Source organism: Alexandromys fortis, unplaced genomic scaffold (genome assembly GCF_014885135.2).
Source record: "Alexandromys fortis isolate MF-2015 unplaced genomic scaffold, M_Fortis_MF-2015_v1.1 scaffold_264, whole genome shotgun sequence".
In the NCBI taxonomy this organism is placed as follows: domain Eukaryota; kingdom Metazoa; phylum Chordata; class Mammalia; order Rodentia; family Cricetidae; genus Alexandromys; species Alexandromys fortis.
In genome coordinates this window covers 412,875-429,399 of record NW_026068140.1, presented here as the reverse complement: position 1 = coordinate 429,399, position 16,525 = coordinate 412,875, and the positions used below count along the sequence as shown (strand labels likewise).

Here is a 16,525-nt window from a genome sequence, read left to right as displayed (position 1 = left end):
GATTGTCATGTCTGTTCTTTGCTGTCTATTGAAATGGAAAGCTATAACACGCACATGCTAAACACACATAAACATAGTCCTCGTGAAGGAAAGGCACGTCTCATGCAGTTAATCTAAGGAGGTTTCTGGAGCCCAAGTGTCGTATTGTGAGGGACGGTTGTCCAGGAAAGGGAAGGTTACCATCATGCTGCCCTGGAAGCCACTGTGAGAACCTAGAAAGGCTAAAATTCTTTGCTTCCCTCTTCCCTCTAGGATAGAAAGCAGGAAGAGTGCAGATAGAAAGAAGAACATTGTTGAAGGGGTCTGCTTTCTAAATCCTGGGTTTCAATCTTCTTTCTCTACAGCTTTCATCTCCGTACCTTTGAGAAGATGTTTGCTGTGACACTGGAGGAACCTTCCATGCTTCGATACGCCATTGCATTCCCCCTGATCTGTGCCCATTTTGTCCACTGCACTCATGAAATGTGCCCAGAAGAGGTGGATATCCTGGCTTTCAAGTTCTCGAGCCTCTTCTTTGTTTATCAAAGCACAGTTCCAGGGGTTGATTTTGATCCTAGGAAGGGAACAGGCATGAGTGTGTGGATGAGTCCCCAAATATCTCGGTTTGATAGAGAAGTAACTTTTCTTTCTGGTCTCTGTTTCTTTTTCCTTAGGAGAGGATGGCTTAGGCAAGGAGTAAAGGGCAGTGTGGGAAAGGGGAAGTGGCCTTCATGTGATTCAGTTCTCTCCTGGTCCTCTCCCACAGTACACTCACCTGAAGAACCACAGTCTTCATCACTGCAATGCCTTCCTGGAAGAGCTGGCCAAGCAGACCAGCAACTGTGTGCTGGAGATCTGTGCTGAGCAACGGAAGCTGAGCGAGCAGGTAGCCCTCATCCTGGTCCAGTGTCCTTTCTCCTCCTCAGGGCCTTTTCCTCAGCCACCCTTGTTTCTCTCTCACAGGACAAATTCTTTTTTTTTTTTTTTTCTTTTCAAGACAGTGTTTTTATTCTGTAGCTTTGGAGCCTGTCCTAAGTCTTGTAGACCAGGCTGGCCTCAAACTCACAAATTCTCTTTCTTAAGCAGGGGTAGGGATTTGGTTTATGGCAGGATTCCTCTCTGAGTCTAGTTACTCCAAGCACTCTCTTGGGATTAGAATCACAATGTACAACCATTTGATGTTGTGACCTGGCATAGCTATCTACGAAGTTCATGTGGACAACTCCACACCTGAGTTACGAAATAGCAATCACACACACAAAAAGCCCTAGTGTTTTAAGTGAGTTTGTGATTTTGGATTATCCTTGGTTGCAACAGGACCTGTGGTGGTGGCTTGGGTATGCTCAGTGGATGGAGACACTTAAAAATACTCTTACTTGAATGGTTAAACTCCACTCAAATCTGTGCTCTAGTTGAAGACTTTTGGGAGATGAATTTTGTCTTCTTTGAGTGGTGCATACATGCTTGGGACAATGACCCCAGATCTCTGTCTTGTCTGTTCTTTCTGCTCATCAGTATCCCAGTTTACAACTTACTGGAGATTCTTAAGCCTTTCAGTACTGATCCCCTGGGCTGCATTCTTCTGTTTTTTTTTTTTTTTCCTCTTCCTGTCTTGACTGACTCATAACACCTGGTCATGATTAGATCAACTACATTTCAGAAAATCAGGCATAATGAATGAGTTAGTTTTGCTCATCCCCAGAGCCTTGAATTTCCCAGACTATCTACCCTTCCTGTGTTTGAGTCAGAAAGTAGCAACTTTGGTAGGAATGGAAATAAGGAGTGTGTGTGTGTGTGTGTGTGTGTGTGTGTGTGTGAGAGAGAGAGAGAGAGAGAGAGTACAGACAGACAGTTACCATACTACTCAGCTTTTTCATTTTCTAATGTATCAGGAAAAGATACAGATATTTTCTTCCCAGTGGTGTAGTAAGGGTTAAATGGGACAGAGCTCACTAAATATTTGGTATACACAGCAGTCGATAAAGGTTGGCTCCTGGGTGAAGCTTAATAAACACTAACTTGTTAGGCTAACGGTTTGGGGTGAGGATCGAGAAAGAAGGTACATGATCGCTGCCTTTGGCAATGTCCCAGTTTAAGGGGAAGGAAGTACAAATACAGGAGTGAAAGAGTGCAAGTAACTGATGCACAGCATGCATGCAGATGAGGAGACTCACAGCTGTATTCCTTGTTCGCTATGACTGTCTACTACACTCATGGCAAACAGGCTTACTCAGTGCTGTGTCAGGAATGACTAAGCCTTGTGTGAATAATTGTTTGCTCGCAGAACTGTTGTAAGCAAGTAAGTGTTGCCCTTCAGAGTTAACGTTTTGAGTAAATAATTATTGGTGCGATTACTAATAGGGTTACATCTTTGGATATTGATTTCTGAATCAATAATAAATACTTTCATATTAGTGTATCTTTGTCCATCAAGGTGGATTTTATTTTATTTTATTGAACTGACTGAATTTGGAGGGGTCTGGAGAGATGGCTCAGAGGTTAAAAGCATTGACTGCTCTTCCAGAGGTCATGAGTTCAACTCCCAGCAACCACATGGTGGCTCACAACCATCTGTAATGAGATCTGGTGCCCTCTTCTGGCATGTGGGCATACATGTAGACAGAACACTATATATAATAAAATAAATTGAAAAAAAGAATAGGAAGCGTGACTACAAAATAACAAAACTAATGTTCTTGTGTGGCACTTTTCTGTTCTAAAAGTTTCGGAGTGATTTCCTGAGCTGGAGAAGGGAGAGAGGCAGGATTGATGTTTGAGCTAGAGCAAGGAATATACATTAACACATAATTAAGAAAAAAAACAAGAAAAAAATATTGAACACACGTGAATTTTGAGAATTTTGAACTGTAACTGTTTTCATGAGACAGAATATAAGTGGTGCAGCCTGTGGGATGACGGTTTTGTCTCGCAAAAAGTGTCGTTTCGGCCGGGCTATGGTGGCGCACACCTTTAATCCCAGCACTCGGGAGGCAGAGGCAGGCGGATCTCTGTGAGTTCGAGACCAGCCTGGTCTACAGAGCTAGTTCCAGGACAGGCTCCAAAGCCACAGAGAAACCCTGTCTCGAAAAACCAAAAAAAAAAAAAAAAAAAAGTGTCGTTTTCCACATTGTGACTCCACAGAACAAGATAAGTGGAGCTCTCAGCTCTGCCTGTTTTCCTTGGATTTGTCTGTTAGGAAAGGCTGCAGGTGTGGGTGGGGGAGCAGCGCTCTCATCCTGGAAAGACATTGCCGTCTGAGGACTTGAGGCTGGTCATGGAGAGATATTTGTGAGCACTGAGAAAGGTGAACACATTCTAAAAAGGTCCCATTAGAGAAAGAGGAGCTAGGTGGGTGGGGGAGGAGTGGATCATGATGGAGGAACCTCGTACAGCTGTAAGCAATGACGCTTGTCTCCCTCCATTGTGTCCCAAAGCTTCTACCTAAGCACTGTGCCACCACCATCAGCAAAGCCAAGAACAATAAGTCCATGAAGCAGAGGCAGGCTCCCAGGAAAGGAGAGCCGGAGAGGGACAAGCCTGGAGCGGAGAGTCACCGGAAGAACCGCAGCCTTGTCACTACGTGAGGTCCTAGCCCCTGAGGGCCAGGAGAGAGAAAAGGGAAGAGGGGGGGGGTGATACAGGGGAAAAAGCAGAGGAGGTTTAGGGTTGATAGGTACAGAAAAGGTCCTATGTATGAATTTTCTACTTTGATTTTTAAGAACATCAGTGTGTGCTATTCTAGACTGAGTGTCCTTACCAACAGCCAGACCTCATAACCAAGTTCCACTTTATTTTCAGCATGGACAAACTACATCTAAACTTGACTGAATTGGCACTGGCAATGAACCATGTGTACAGCTTCTCTGTGTTTGAACACACCATCTTCCCATCTGAGTATCTCAGCAGCCACTTGGAGGCCAGGCTCAACAGGTAACAGCCTTCCTGATCCATGCTTGTACTCTGTGGCCGTCTTCAGTGTGGCTGTTAGAACCATCCTGTTGGTCATGGCACAGGCTGGAGACTGATGCAGAAAACAAACAAACAAACAAAAAAACCCACCTTACTTCCTAGGTTTTGATGAGCAGCTGGTCTATCCCCCTTGTTTGGTCGGGCAAGCAGAGAGGGAGGCTAGCACTTGGGAGACAGGCAGGAGTGACAGGACTTTAAGGTCATCCTTGGTTACCAGCCTGACTACACAAGCCCCTACCTCAGAAAAGGGAGGAAGAAGTGCAGAGCCTTTGCGGCCACAGAGCTGTGCCCACATCCTGGCTGTTAGCACAACAGTGGGGCAGATTATCTAACTTATCCGAGTCAGTTTCCTTCCTGTTAAGTCCAGGATAATGATATTTACCAGACAGGTCATTGGGAATGACCTGCAATTGAAGATTAGTAGACAAATACAGATTGCTGTGAGTGGGGAGTTCCTGCCGAGTAATAAACCTTAGCTAAGTAAATTCCCTTCCTGCACTGTGCCCTTCCACTGTTCTCTGAGAAGGAAGGATACCTCTTACGTTGGATGCACTCTTTTGGTTAGGGGGATAGAGAGGAGTATGAATAATTCATTATTTATTTGTATTTTGTCTTGGAATATGAGCAGTTAATGTAACAAGCACTTATTGAACACCTACTATATGTCAGGACTGTTTTAGAGACTATTGATAAGGCAGCATACAAAACAGCCCTGCCCTATGACACTTACCTTGCAGTAGTGGAGACAGATTAACAAAATAAGAGAAGGTTAATAATAAATGCCAAACAGAAAAATAAAGCAGGGAAGGGGGGAGATGTCTTAGGAACTGTGTACGTGTGTGCATGCGTGTGTGTGCTAAGGAGCTGCTGTAGTTTTAGACAGTGTGTGTGTTGACTGTATCCAACACCTTGAGAAAATGACATACCAGTGAGCTCCTGAAGGAACTATGGAGCCAAGTATGGTGTACCTGTCTGGGAGCAATCATTGTAGACAGAGGAACCAGTCTTACTAAGGCTGAGATAGGGACAAGGAGGTCAGAGTGGTGGCAGAGAGAGAGCCTGGGTGAGCTGGGTGGGACGCGAGGTTAGAAAGCAGAGTGCAGGCAGCTGTCATGTGTGCCGTGTACTGTAAAGACTGGGTTGCATCTAGGAATGCAGCCTTGACTGGTCTGGACAAAGCTGTAATAAGATTTGTGTCCGCAGTTCACTCTGGCTTTATTAGCATGAATGAGAGCAGAAGCAGGAAGACCAGCCATAAGCCGTGTTTTGACTGTAAGATGTGCAGATTTATTTTCCTATTAAGGTTTTGCCTGGGCAAAGTAAAATAGCGCATTTTTGTTCTGTACACATTATCTCTAGGGGAGGAAGCGCTTCAGTTGTACACACAGTGTCAAGGAGATGGCAGTGTGACAATTCAGAACCATGGTGGTTTCCAGGTCCTAGAGCAGGAGGGTGTGATCATCTACTTTCCCCTAATCTCTGATTCTTGTTTCACAAGGTCGTTTGTTATTCCAAAAGCTCCAGGGTTTTGGCTGGAGGTTTTAACCTTTTTTTTTTAATTTAAAGGAAATTTTATTTATTTTTATTATTTTTATGTGTATGGGTGTTTTGTTTGCATGTGTTTCTGTGCACCACACATATGTCTGGTGCCTTTGGATACCAGAAGAAGATACTGAATTCTCTGGAATTAGTACTACAGATGGCTGGAGCTGCTTGGTGGGTGCTGGGATTAGAAGCCCGGTTCTCTGGAAGAGCAATCAGTGCCTCCCTAAGTAGTATGTAGTCCATGATCCTTCCTGCTTTAGACTTTTGAGTGCTGGTATCATAGGTATGTGCCACAACTGCCTGAAAATTCTATGTTGAGTAGGCCTGTCTCTCACCTGTCCTTTCTATGTAATTTTCCTTTAAATGGTACACAGGGATCTAAAATTTTCCCTTTAATTTGTGGGAGCAGACTTTCTGAACATCCTGCCATAAACTTTTTTTGCCAGAATACTAACCAACCAACGAAAGAACCTCCAAATATCTCACAGCTTAGGAAGAGTCTGAGGAACGCGTTTACAGTGCGGTGCAAGATGAGTGACACCTGTCCTGACTGTCTGTCAATCATCTCACAGCTTAGGAAGAGGCTATAGTGCGGTGCAGATGAGCGACACCTGTCCTGACTGTCTGTCTGACTGTCTGAAGAAGCGGGTCGCAAGTCAAAGGACTGGTTGCAACATGAAATCTTAGCCCCTGGGGAAGAAACATGCTGTGCACCCATGGCTGTATGCCTTCTTTCGAGTATGTAGGCAGTGGTACTCTATGCAGTGTAGCATCCATAACCACAGGGACTGTACCCTTTCCAAGGAGTTCTCAGCATGATTTTCTATTGTTGGTGGTGTCTGGGACTAATTCTTTCCTTAGAGTAGGATGGCATTTGGGAACTCAGGTCTTTTACAGCTGACCTAATTTCTCCAGAGAAAGAAACAGTTAGGAATCAAATGTCAATGGATCCAAGTCCAAACTCTGTCATCACCAGCTGCATGAGCTTCAGAAGTGGTTTGCTTACCCAATTTTATTACATACCAAATAGGGGTAGTAGTGCCACCTCACTGTGTTGCATTGGGGTTTAAATGTGGTAGTATGTGCTGCACCAGGAACACAGGGCTGTTTCTGTGGTGTTAATATATTTGTAATTTTTTTGTCATTCAGAGCCATCGTGACTTTGGCTGGCTACAATGCCACCACGCAGGAGATCCTTAGACCTTCTGAGCTGTTGGCAGGAGTCAAGGCATACATCACTTTCATTCAGTCGTTGGCACAGTTTTTGGGTACAGATGCTTCCAGAATTATCCGCAATGCGCTCCTGCAGCAGACACAGCCACTGGACTCATACGGCGAGCAGACTGTCACCACTCTGTACACAAACTGGTCCGTGTCCCATCTTCCATTGTCTCACTGCTAGGACTTTTGCTTTACATAGTAGGACCCACAACCAAGCCTTTTAACTCCAGCACCTCACTGAACCTGCAAAGGATGTTTCTCTGCTTGTGGATGAGCGCAATAGCCAGGGTAGACCCGGACCCCTTCTTTTCTAGCCTTCACATCACTACCCGTGTATCGACCTGTGGCTCTTTGACACTGTTCCTCTTAATGGCCGATCCTTAACTTGCTTTTGCTACATTCTTGCTGTTTCTGTTGAAAAGGATTCTACCACTTCTTTCTTGCATCCTTATTTCTCTTTTTGCTTTAGCTTTTCCCTCTGAGAACCATGCTGTCTACCCATATCTCCTGCACACTGTCTCTTCGTTTTCAATCAAAGTGGTGTCAAGTTCAGTAGACTGTTCTGGATAGGGAAAGGAGCCTTTTTCTCAAACCAGAGAAAACACCGCTTTTCTTTGACATTTTTAAGAAGCCAAGAGGCAGATTTTTCCCTCCCCACACCACTAGGTGGCGCTTTAAATCTATTATCAGCCTAGGGGAATATTGGCTGGCTGGCCTGTTGAGGTAGGTGGGCTTCACCAGCTAGACTAGGCTGGACTTGTGCGTTTACAGCCGATTGCCCCCCTCACAGAGACAGCTACATTTTAGTACCTACTAAATACTGTCTCACTAAGTTAGTTTTCAATGTATTTTCAGTTCGAAAAGTTTGACAACTAATTGTAATAAACTGGGGAACTTAAGTTTGGCTCACTGGTGTTTAGCCCACGATGCTGTAAAACACATACTTAGAACTGGTATCTAGGTGAGTGCTGCAGTTGGTGGGCCTTCTTCTTCAAACTCTGTCAAAGCCAGCACCTCTGACTTGTCCAGAAGTTAGGAGGGAAGGTTTGGAAACTGGGTGATGGGTGCTCCTGTCGGCAGAGGTTTGATTTGAGACTGGCTTCTGGGATCCTGGGTCCTTGGTCTAGTGTTCCACAGGAGAGGGTATGGCTTAAGTGTATTTCAGAGGAACCTAGTTCATCTTTTTAAAAATGCCAGTGTGAGCCTGTCTGTCTTACCCTACAGAGGGTAAGGACAAGCAGAGTACAGCCGTTGGGAGAGAACAGGGCTGCAGGCTGGGAATGCAGGGTACTGCGTTTACTGCATGCACAGTGGATTGGGGGCCAAGTGGAGTCACATTCCCGCTTCTCATACAGCAGCTTCAGGGTGTTAAATAGATTGCTGTGTTGTCTTTCTTCTCCACCCCAGCCCCTAGCAGACTTTCTCCTTGACTCCTGGGTGGTGGTGCAGAAATCACTGAATGCTAACCTGAGTTTCCTTGGCCCCTCCCGCTGTAGGTACCTAGAAAGCCTACTCAGACAGGCAAGCAGTGGAGTCATCCTCCTCTCCCCAGCCATGCAAGCCTTCATCAGCCTTCCCCGAGATGGGGAACAGAACTTCAGTGCTGAGGAGTTCTCAGACATCTCTGGTGAGCCCTGCCCCTGGCCTCCTTGCCACAGAGCTGAACTTCCTTCCCTCTTCAGTATCTTGGCCCAAGTCCTTCTGCTTCCCAGAGGCTCGCTCAGCACTCTTCATGCTGGTGCTGAACTCTGCTCAATGTTAGGAACACACAAAAAGAGATTCTAAAGCAAGGTCTGGGACGGAGAGGTGACCTGGGGGCTGAAAGTGAAGAGAAAAGGAGAGAGGTTTAGGAACTAGGCAGACTACTAGTCATCGGAGGGATTCACTCTCTCCTTTCCCACTGAATGCAGGAGCAACACTCACGGTGACTGATTTATGTGGGGACAGATTAAATGGTGATCCGATGTCTTGGCATTATCTTCCTTGGCCAGTGTTGATGGAAGGCTTTACTGTGGGCCGAGTTACTGACTTGCCCATGGAATTCAGTTCACACCACAGCCTTGACACAGCTCCTATTGCTATACCCATTTTTCAGATGAACAGACTGAGGCACTGGGAGGATAGGAGGTACTAAGGTCACACATCCCTAAATGGTGGGACTGGGATTTCAACTCTGACAGTCAAACTCCAGAGCAGTGTGACACTGATTTTCTGCTTTCTTGTGCACGGTAGCATATTTATTTATTATCAATTTATTGGTGTGTGTGTGTGTGTGTGTGTGTGTGTGTGTGTGTGTGTTTAGATAAGGGAATTGTAGTGGATTGGAAAGCCACCCCCCTTTAGTTTTTCAAGACAGGGTTTCTCTGTGTATCCCCGGCTATCCTAGAATTAGCTCAGTAGACTCAAGTTGGTCTCAAACTCACAGACCTCTGCCTGCCTCTGCCTCCCAAGTGCTGGGATTAAAGAGTGTGCCACTACCACCTGGCACCATTCCTTTCTTAAAGATGGCTTGAAGCCATATAATTCTGTGTTAACATTTATATTTCCAACTGAGTATTCGTGAAGAATCCTGTTTCATCCCCTTTTCTCTTACTTTTATGTAAATGATGAATTGTGCATGCGACCTAAGGGAGGTAGAGGTGTTCTATGACCCAGACTTCATTCTCCTTTTTGGGGGCTGCCAAGGAAGCCAAAGTGCACATCCCTGTTTTCCAGCTCTGCCTCTCCCTGTAAACAGTCTACACTTTGCCCGCAGGAGGTTTTAGATGCCCCCTTTCACCAGCTCCACCCACAGCTGTAGGCAGCCTGTAAAACCTGCTCTAGGTCTTGATGACAACTGACAAGCAGCGGGAGGCAGTGCACATTCACCCTTCTGCCACCCCCACCCCAATTTCTATGGGTTGCCATGGTGATGGGGCAATGTTACTTCAAAAATAGATAGGAAGAAAAGGATGCCATAGGGTTACTAACTGGGGACAGAGATGACTGGAGTAGGGGGTTTGCAGATCTATCCAGTAGACCAGCTTGCTGCTTCTTCATTAGCTCCAGAGAAGGCAGTTTTGACCCTCTTCCCCTCAGGCAACAGTGTTAGCATTCTAAGGTGGCTACTTAATTATGAAACACTTTCACATGTCTCGGCCTAACCCTGCGATTGTAAATTGGTGACTCTAGAGATGTCCAGTTTTTTTTTACATGTCTGGCGTTGCATTGGCTACAGTGACCCAGGCTGTTTCCTCTGTGGCTGATGAAGGTGGAAGGCATAGACTTGTCCTGTCTTCAAAGACTGTACAAGAATCCCAGTTTCCCTTCCTTTCTGAATTCTAATTAATGATGTCGAACTTGTCTTTCCTCTGCTGCTCTCTTGTTACTTCTGGTCTCCTGTGGTGTCCCCTGCTGGAATGACTGTTAGCCAAAGACCACAGCCAGAGCCTTTTCCAGCTGAGCTTGCCACTAGGATTTACAACCTGGGATTCCCCCAGGCAAGTTTGATTTAACTCAGAAAGGGCAAAAGTAGGTTGGGTGGGGAGTGACAAGGCCTTAGGGGGTGAGACTAGATTTAAAAGAATAAAGAATTTAAAACAAAAAGAACTGAGACTCTGGGGGAATGTGTGTTGATCATGAAAAAAGAAAAGCCAACTTGAGAGGAAACTGGGCCAGTGAGATATTTAATACTGGAAATCGATGGAGGGCTGAGAAATGGAGACCCCAGGTACACAAACACCACCTCTTTGGGGACGAAGTCAGGGTGGGAGGGCTTTGTGCTGGGTTTCAGACAGGCCCCAGGCATGACTAAGTCAAGCACCTACTTACTCTCTTTGCCTCTAAAGCAAGGGTGGGCAAGGTGGATTACTTCTGCCCCACACCTCACTGGACTTTTGGTAACTATCTCTTAGGAATTCATGATGTTACAGAGAAGCAAAGAGGCACTGAGGAGTATAGTGACTTCTTTGAGGCCTTGTATCTAATAAAGCAAGTTCGATTAGTACAACAATAGCAAAAGTCAGAAAAAGGAACTGGAAAGTGCAGGTTCAGATAAGAGGTAAATAGGAGCCTGGAAAGATAGAAGGTTCAGCATTTAAGAGCACTAGCTGCTCTTCCAAAGGACTGCAGCTTGAGTTTCAATATCCATACGACTGCTCATAAGTCTATGACTCCAAGGGATCTGATGCCTCCTTCTGGCCTCTGTGGGTATTGCATGCTCATTGTGCACAAATATTTAGGTACATACACATAAATTTTGTTTTGAATAAAGAAGTAAATAGCTATCATAATTTGAGGTGAGTCATGCTATAGGTACCAGTGGGAAGGGGGAATAGTCCCATGGACAGCCAGACCTACCTGTATGTAGGACTATGGATTTTTTTTTTTTTTTTTTTTTTTTTGCTTTTCAGCTGCCTATATTCTTTCCTTCATGGACAACATTTATATATTCAAAGACTTGTGTTTCACTGGGAACTTTGAAACTTTGTTTCAGAGATGCGAGCCTTGGCTGAAATTCTTGGCCCCTATGGCATGAAGTTCCTGAGTGAAAACCTGATGTGGCATGTGACCTCTCAGATTGTGGAGCTGAAGGTACTGTGAGTGGCCTGGGCAAAGGTCTTGCCTGGGGGTGGAGTTGGAAGAGAGCATCAATCTCTTTTCTGTTTTCTTCAATGTAGAAGCTGGTGGTGGAAAACATGGACATACTGGTTCAGATCAGATCCAACTTTAGCAAACCAGACTTAATGGCATCTCTGCTGCCCCAGCTGATGGGTAAGCACTTTCCTAAAGGAGCTATGAGGGAAGCATTGTGATTGGTGGGGGCTTGGAGGAGCTGGGCCCTGAAGAAGCGAAACCCCTCACCGTTCTCCCTGTTCTCTTCTCTGACAACCCACTTTCTCCTCAGGGGCTGAAAATGTGCTGAAACGAATGACCATCATTGGGGTGATTCTCAGTTTCAGGGCCATGGCCCAGGAGGGACTTCAGGAGGTGAGTGGGGAAGGCTGTTGCAGGACTCCAAGCCTCTCTCTGGGTGGGATTTGCATGGAACAGAAGCATGGAGGGTAGGCAGCTGAGGTTGGCAGAGGTCCTTCAGATTGATGAGCTTAAGAGGCTTCCAGGCCTAGGTGATGGGAACTGAGAAGCTGGCTTCTCAAGGCAAGGTCCATTTCTGTCCATTTCTACCTTGTTTTGGACTCATTCATCTTCTCTTTCTCCAGGTGTTTTCTTCCCACTGCCCCTTTCTCATGGGCCCTATTGAGTGCTTGAAGGAGTTCGTCACTCCAGATACAGACATCAAGGTAGGGGTGCAACTTGCAGTTTAGTTAGGTGACTTGCTGAGGTCAAAGACTGTCTGTAGGATCTTGTGGGGAGCTAGGGCTCTGAAGAATTCTACAGGAATAAGAGTGGGGAAACAGGTCAGGTCAGGCCAACCTTGGGAGAGGGCAGAGCTGGGGAACCATATGGAGTACAGAGAAAAGTGGGAACCCTGAGAGACTTGGGGAAGCATTGCAGATGGGAGACAGGAGAGATTGGGGTAGTAGCTGGAGGTTTTTGTTTGAAATGAGCAGTGTGCAAATTATATGCCAAGTTCCTTGCAAACAGGTTTCCTCCTGAATCAGGAGTGCTTTTTGTAAGATTTGTTCCTTCCTTTCCCACCCACCCTACCTACCTTAGAGTTTCCCACCACAGCCTTTTACCCCTCTCAGTTCTTAACTTTCTGTACTCCATCATCTGTCTCAGGCACTCATGGGCATAGGGGATGGCAAGTGGGAGAGAGGAGGAGAGAGGAGGAGAGAGGAGGAGAGAGGAGGAGAGAGAAAAGCTTCTGCAGGCAAAATGAACTTAATGTCCACTCCCTTTGCCTTGGAATTAGCTTGTCTTTTGAATCCTCTGAATAAACACATGTGTTAAGCAGGAAATATGGCCAAAGCCTGGGGACAAGTTCCTTCTGGGACACGGAGCAGGCTGTTTCTCCTATGATAGATTCCTTTAAAGGAAAGAGGTCTGAAGTGGTGAGCAGGAAGAACTTTAGTTGGGAATCAAAATAGTTGTGACGTTTCCTCCTTTTTATGCCTCAAATCCCCTGGGGTTCAGGGGATGGGAGATGCTGGGCTGGGCAGCCCAGCCCTGTTAGGTGACTTTGATTTGGTACACAGCCTGGGTTTCTGGCAGTTGCTGATGTGGAGGCTGGGTGCTCCATCCTATCAGGAGCTTGTCAAGCTCATATCATCTGGACAGTTTGATCCTTAGGTTAATTTGCCTGGGATTAGGCAGGAGGGTGGAGAAAAGGGATGACCTGGAGGAAGGTCGGGAAAATGAGGCCTGTCAATTATCCTCCCTTCTTTTAGCACCACAGGTCATTTACTATGTCCCTGATCTGCTTGGCCTTGGGGCAACAGCCAGGTGGGTCTACAGGAGTAGCCACCTGAACAGAAGGTGGTTTCTGTATCTGTACTATACACTGTCTATAACATCTGTGGGGCCTTTGCAAAAAGATGTGCTTAAAACAAAACAAATCTTCAAAAGAGGTCTAAGTACTTGGGATTGGAGTCAGGTTTTGAGTTACATCCTGAGAACTGAATTCTAAGTACAGTAAGGGATCCAGGTATCAATCAGACAATCCTTATTGACTTGTATATGCTCAGCCTCATGTGAAACACTAGGAAGCTGAAGAGAAGTGGGAAAGCATAGTTCTGTTAGTCACTGGGGTTGATGATTTACCTGTATGGTCCTGTTTCTACAGATGAGAACCCTAAGGCTCAAAGAGGTTAAAACCTTTTAGACACAGTGACTAAGTGATGGTGGTAAGATCTGAGCCAAGATCTGTGTCTCTCTCAAAATGCCTTCCCCTTCACTACACCATAGGATTTTTGAGACTTAGAATCTGTTTGGGGAGAAGGCACGTGTCTTGCTAACCTTCTTGAATGGGTTCAGACTGAATCAGGGAGGCCAATGAGGCTTGAATTGAGCTGGATTTAGATGTAAACGGAGAAGAGGAATCTATGTTAGAGAAAAAAGGACCTGACCAAAGCATGAAAGAAAGGAGGTAGTAACTGGGGACAAGTGAATAAACAACCTTAGCTGCTTTAATTAAATGAAGCATTTGGGAAATTAAAGCTGAAAGCCAAATAATGTGTGTGTATTCATGTGAGCTTGTGCTAACAGAAGCCAGAGATTGACCAGGTGTCCTCAGTCCTTCTCCATCTGAGTTTTTGAGTGTTTCACTGAACTGGGAGCTCATTGATTTGGTTAGGCTGACTGACAGGGAGCTCCAGGATCTGCCTGGCTCTCCCCTCTAGACCCAGAGCTGGGGTTGTAAATGTGCACCACCACGTGCAGTTTTTTTTTTTTTCTTCTTTTTATGAAAGCGTTGGGATTCAGACTCAGGTCCTTATTCTTGTGCAGTAAGCACTTGATTGACATCCATCTCCACAGCTCCATGAAGTATTTTCCTCCCTCGCAGGCTATGGAAAGCCATGAAAAGACTATCTAGAAAAATACTAGTGTACTGTAAGTTAAAATGCTGTGACCTAGGCCTCTTGGCTGCTGAGAGTTTCTGCTAAACACCTTTTGTACACCAGCATTTCGCTCAGGATGTTGTTTTGTCTTCTGTCAGGTCACCCTGAGTGTCTTTGAGCTGGCATCTGCTGCAGGGGTGAGCTGTGACATTGACCCAGCCCTGGTAGCTGCCATTGCCAATCTGAAAGCAGGTAAGATGGAAGAATGGGCAAAGGAGGGCTTGTGCCCCATTTGGGGGGAGGGAGAATGTCAAAATTAAAGAATTATTTATTTGGGGTTGTGAACTCAGAGGATATAGGCTAGAGGTTAGGGACTACCTCCAGAAGACACTCACAGAGGTGACTTAGGTTTGTTGATCAAGCAGAAGAAGGCTGTTCTGAGTAAGAATCTCTTGTTCAGCTCAGGGAACCTATGGTGTGATTGGGGAAATAAGGTTCACACTCATGAATCAATGAGGAGCAGTCCTCGGTAGTAGATGGCTTCACACTAAGTTCTGTGGATGGCATCTGAATTCCCCACAGATCCTGTGCACTTCCCAGTCCCCCTCCAGGACCACTCTCACATGTTCCTGTTTAGGTAGAAGTGTTGCCCCAGTCCCTGGCATCCAGATATCCAAAGAGTCTGTCTGGAATGTTTGGGTAGAGGCTCCACCCCAAGCCACCTCTCCTCCAGAATTGCCTCAGTTCCAGCTTCACCCCAGAAAGCCAGCCAAATGGTGGCCCCTCCCCAGAGGTGCTCAAGACCACTTCCACGGGGTATTTAAACTGCCCCCCCCCCCCCAGAGCAAACACGTGGTTTTCCAGTCTTCTTTCCTGTCTCCTCTCTGGGGGTATGGAAAGCCATCTAGGACTGTGGTATTCATTAAACCTGGGCCTTTTCTAATTAAGTTTGACTTGGTCAAATTTGAATTATTGTGTGGTTGGAGAGTGCAATCGGAGTGTGAATTGGGGTGCAGAAACTTTTCGGTTTCATTGCGCATTTCTCTGATTGGCTCATTTGTTGGCTCATGTGAGTCTCAAAGAGAACTGACCCAGGAATTGGTATTAAGTTATTCAGATTTGCCAGATTTACCCATTTTCTTCTCTCTCGGTTGGTGAGGATTTTTTCTTTCCTTCTCACCTCTCTATCTCTTAAGCCAGCAGGTGTCCTAGAATGCACATCAGCAGAGCCCTTGAGGCACAGGCGGGGCTGGGACTCTAGGGCTTGGGCCTCCCTGTAACTGGGTATTAATCTGTTTCCTCAGTCATTTCTAACTTGCCTACAGTACATGCTAAAGCATGTCAGAAATATTTTCTCATGTGAAAATGATTCTGTAAAGTAGGACCCTTGCGGGAGATAATTTCAGTTTGCCGACCTTATTTTTCCTCATGTCCTTTTCTTCCCCCCAGATAACTCATCTCCTGAAGAAGAGTATAAGGTGGCATGCCTACTCTTAATCTTTCTTGCTGTTTCTCTCCCACTCCTTGCCACTGACCCTTCTTCCTTCTACAGTATTGAGAAGGATGGTAAGTAAGATGTAAGTTTGAAGGACCAGTTGCTATTCAGGTCTCCACTGGGGAGGGAGGTGGAATAAAGATAAGTCACCAACATACAGACTGCTTTTTTGGTGGGGAGAGGTTGAGACAGGGTTTTTCCTGTGTAGCCCTGGAACTCACTGTGTAGACCAGGGTGGACTAGAACTCACAGAGATCCATCTACCTCTGCTTCCCGAGTGCTAGAATTAAAGCATGTGCCAACATGCCTGGCAACATAAGACTTTTTTAAAGGTGTAAATTTCTGTTTCAAAAAGCAATTGAGAATGATGTGTGCATAAAATTCTACCCCAATATAATACCATAGGAATATACTTCTTCTAGTCCTACCCCAATATAATACCATAGGAACACACTTCTTCTAGTCCCCAAATATCTAGTTATTTTGCTGTCAGTTAGGTTGGTCCAATCTGAAGAGAGAGAGAGAGAGAGAGAGAGAGAGACAGAGACAGAGACAGAGACAGAGACAGAGACAGAGACAGAGAGATTATTTTCAGTTAGGGCCAGCCTGGGATGCTCACTTTGCTGTTCTCTTTGTGTTCCCTCCCCCATGCTAACCTAGGCTACAACAACAACATCCACTGTTTGACCAAAGCCATCATACAGGTGTCTGCTGCCCTCTTCACTCTGCACAACAAGAACATTGAAACCCACCTCAAGGAGTTTCTGGTGGTGAGTGGGTCTAGGCCCTGAAGAGTGGTTTGACTTTAGCCCCAGACAGTTGCTACCGGAAGGTCTTTTGAGTCTAACCTCCCACATCATCCATACAGGAAGAGTGG

The 16,525-nt window shown here is 45.7% G+C and overlaps 1 protein-coding gene across 3 annotated transcripts in view; it reads left to right on the top strand.

Moving 5' to 3' along the window:
* Nckap1l (NCK associated protein 1 like) overlaps positions 1-16,525 on the top strand; it is a 44,294-nt gene that overhangs the window by 21,273 nt on the left and 6,496 nt on the right. For all 3 annotated transcript variants that reach the window (XM_050126726.1, XM_050126725.1, XM_050126727.1), the window contains 13 exons: positions 345-477; positions 746-865; positions 3,414-3,559; positions 3,778-3,909; positions 6,643-6,861; positions 8,211-8,341; positions 11,189-11,286; positions 11,373-11,466; positions 11,600-11,682; positions 11,913-11,993; positions 14,312-14,405; positions 15,603-15,719; positions 16,309-16,418. In XM_050126726.1, the coding sequence (XP_049982683.1) occupies positions 345-477; positions 746-865; positions 3,414-3,559; positions 3,778-3,909; positions 6,643-6,861; positions 8,211-8,341; positions 11,189-11,286; positions 11,373-11,466; positions 11,600-11,682; positions 11,913-11,993; positions 14,312-14,405; positions 15,603-15,719; positions 16,309-16,418 (1,558 nt within the window). The remainder of the gene's footprint in view (positions 1-344; positions 478-745; positions 866-3,413; positions 3,560-3,777; positions 3,910-6,642; positions 6,862-8,210; positions 8,342-11,188; positions 11,287-11,372; positions 11,467-11,599; positions 11,683-11,912; positions 11,994-14,311; positions 14,406-15,602; positions 15,720-16,308; positions 16,419-16,525) is intronic.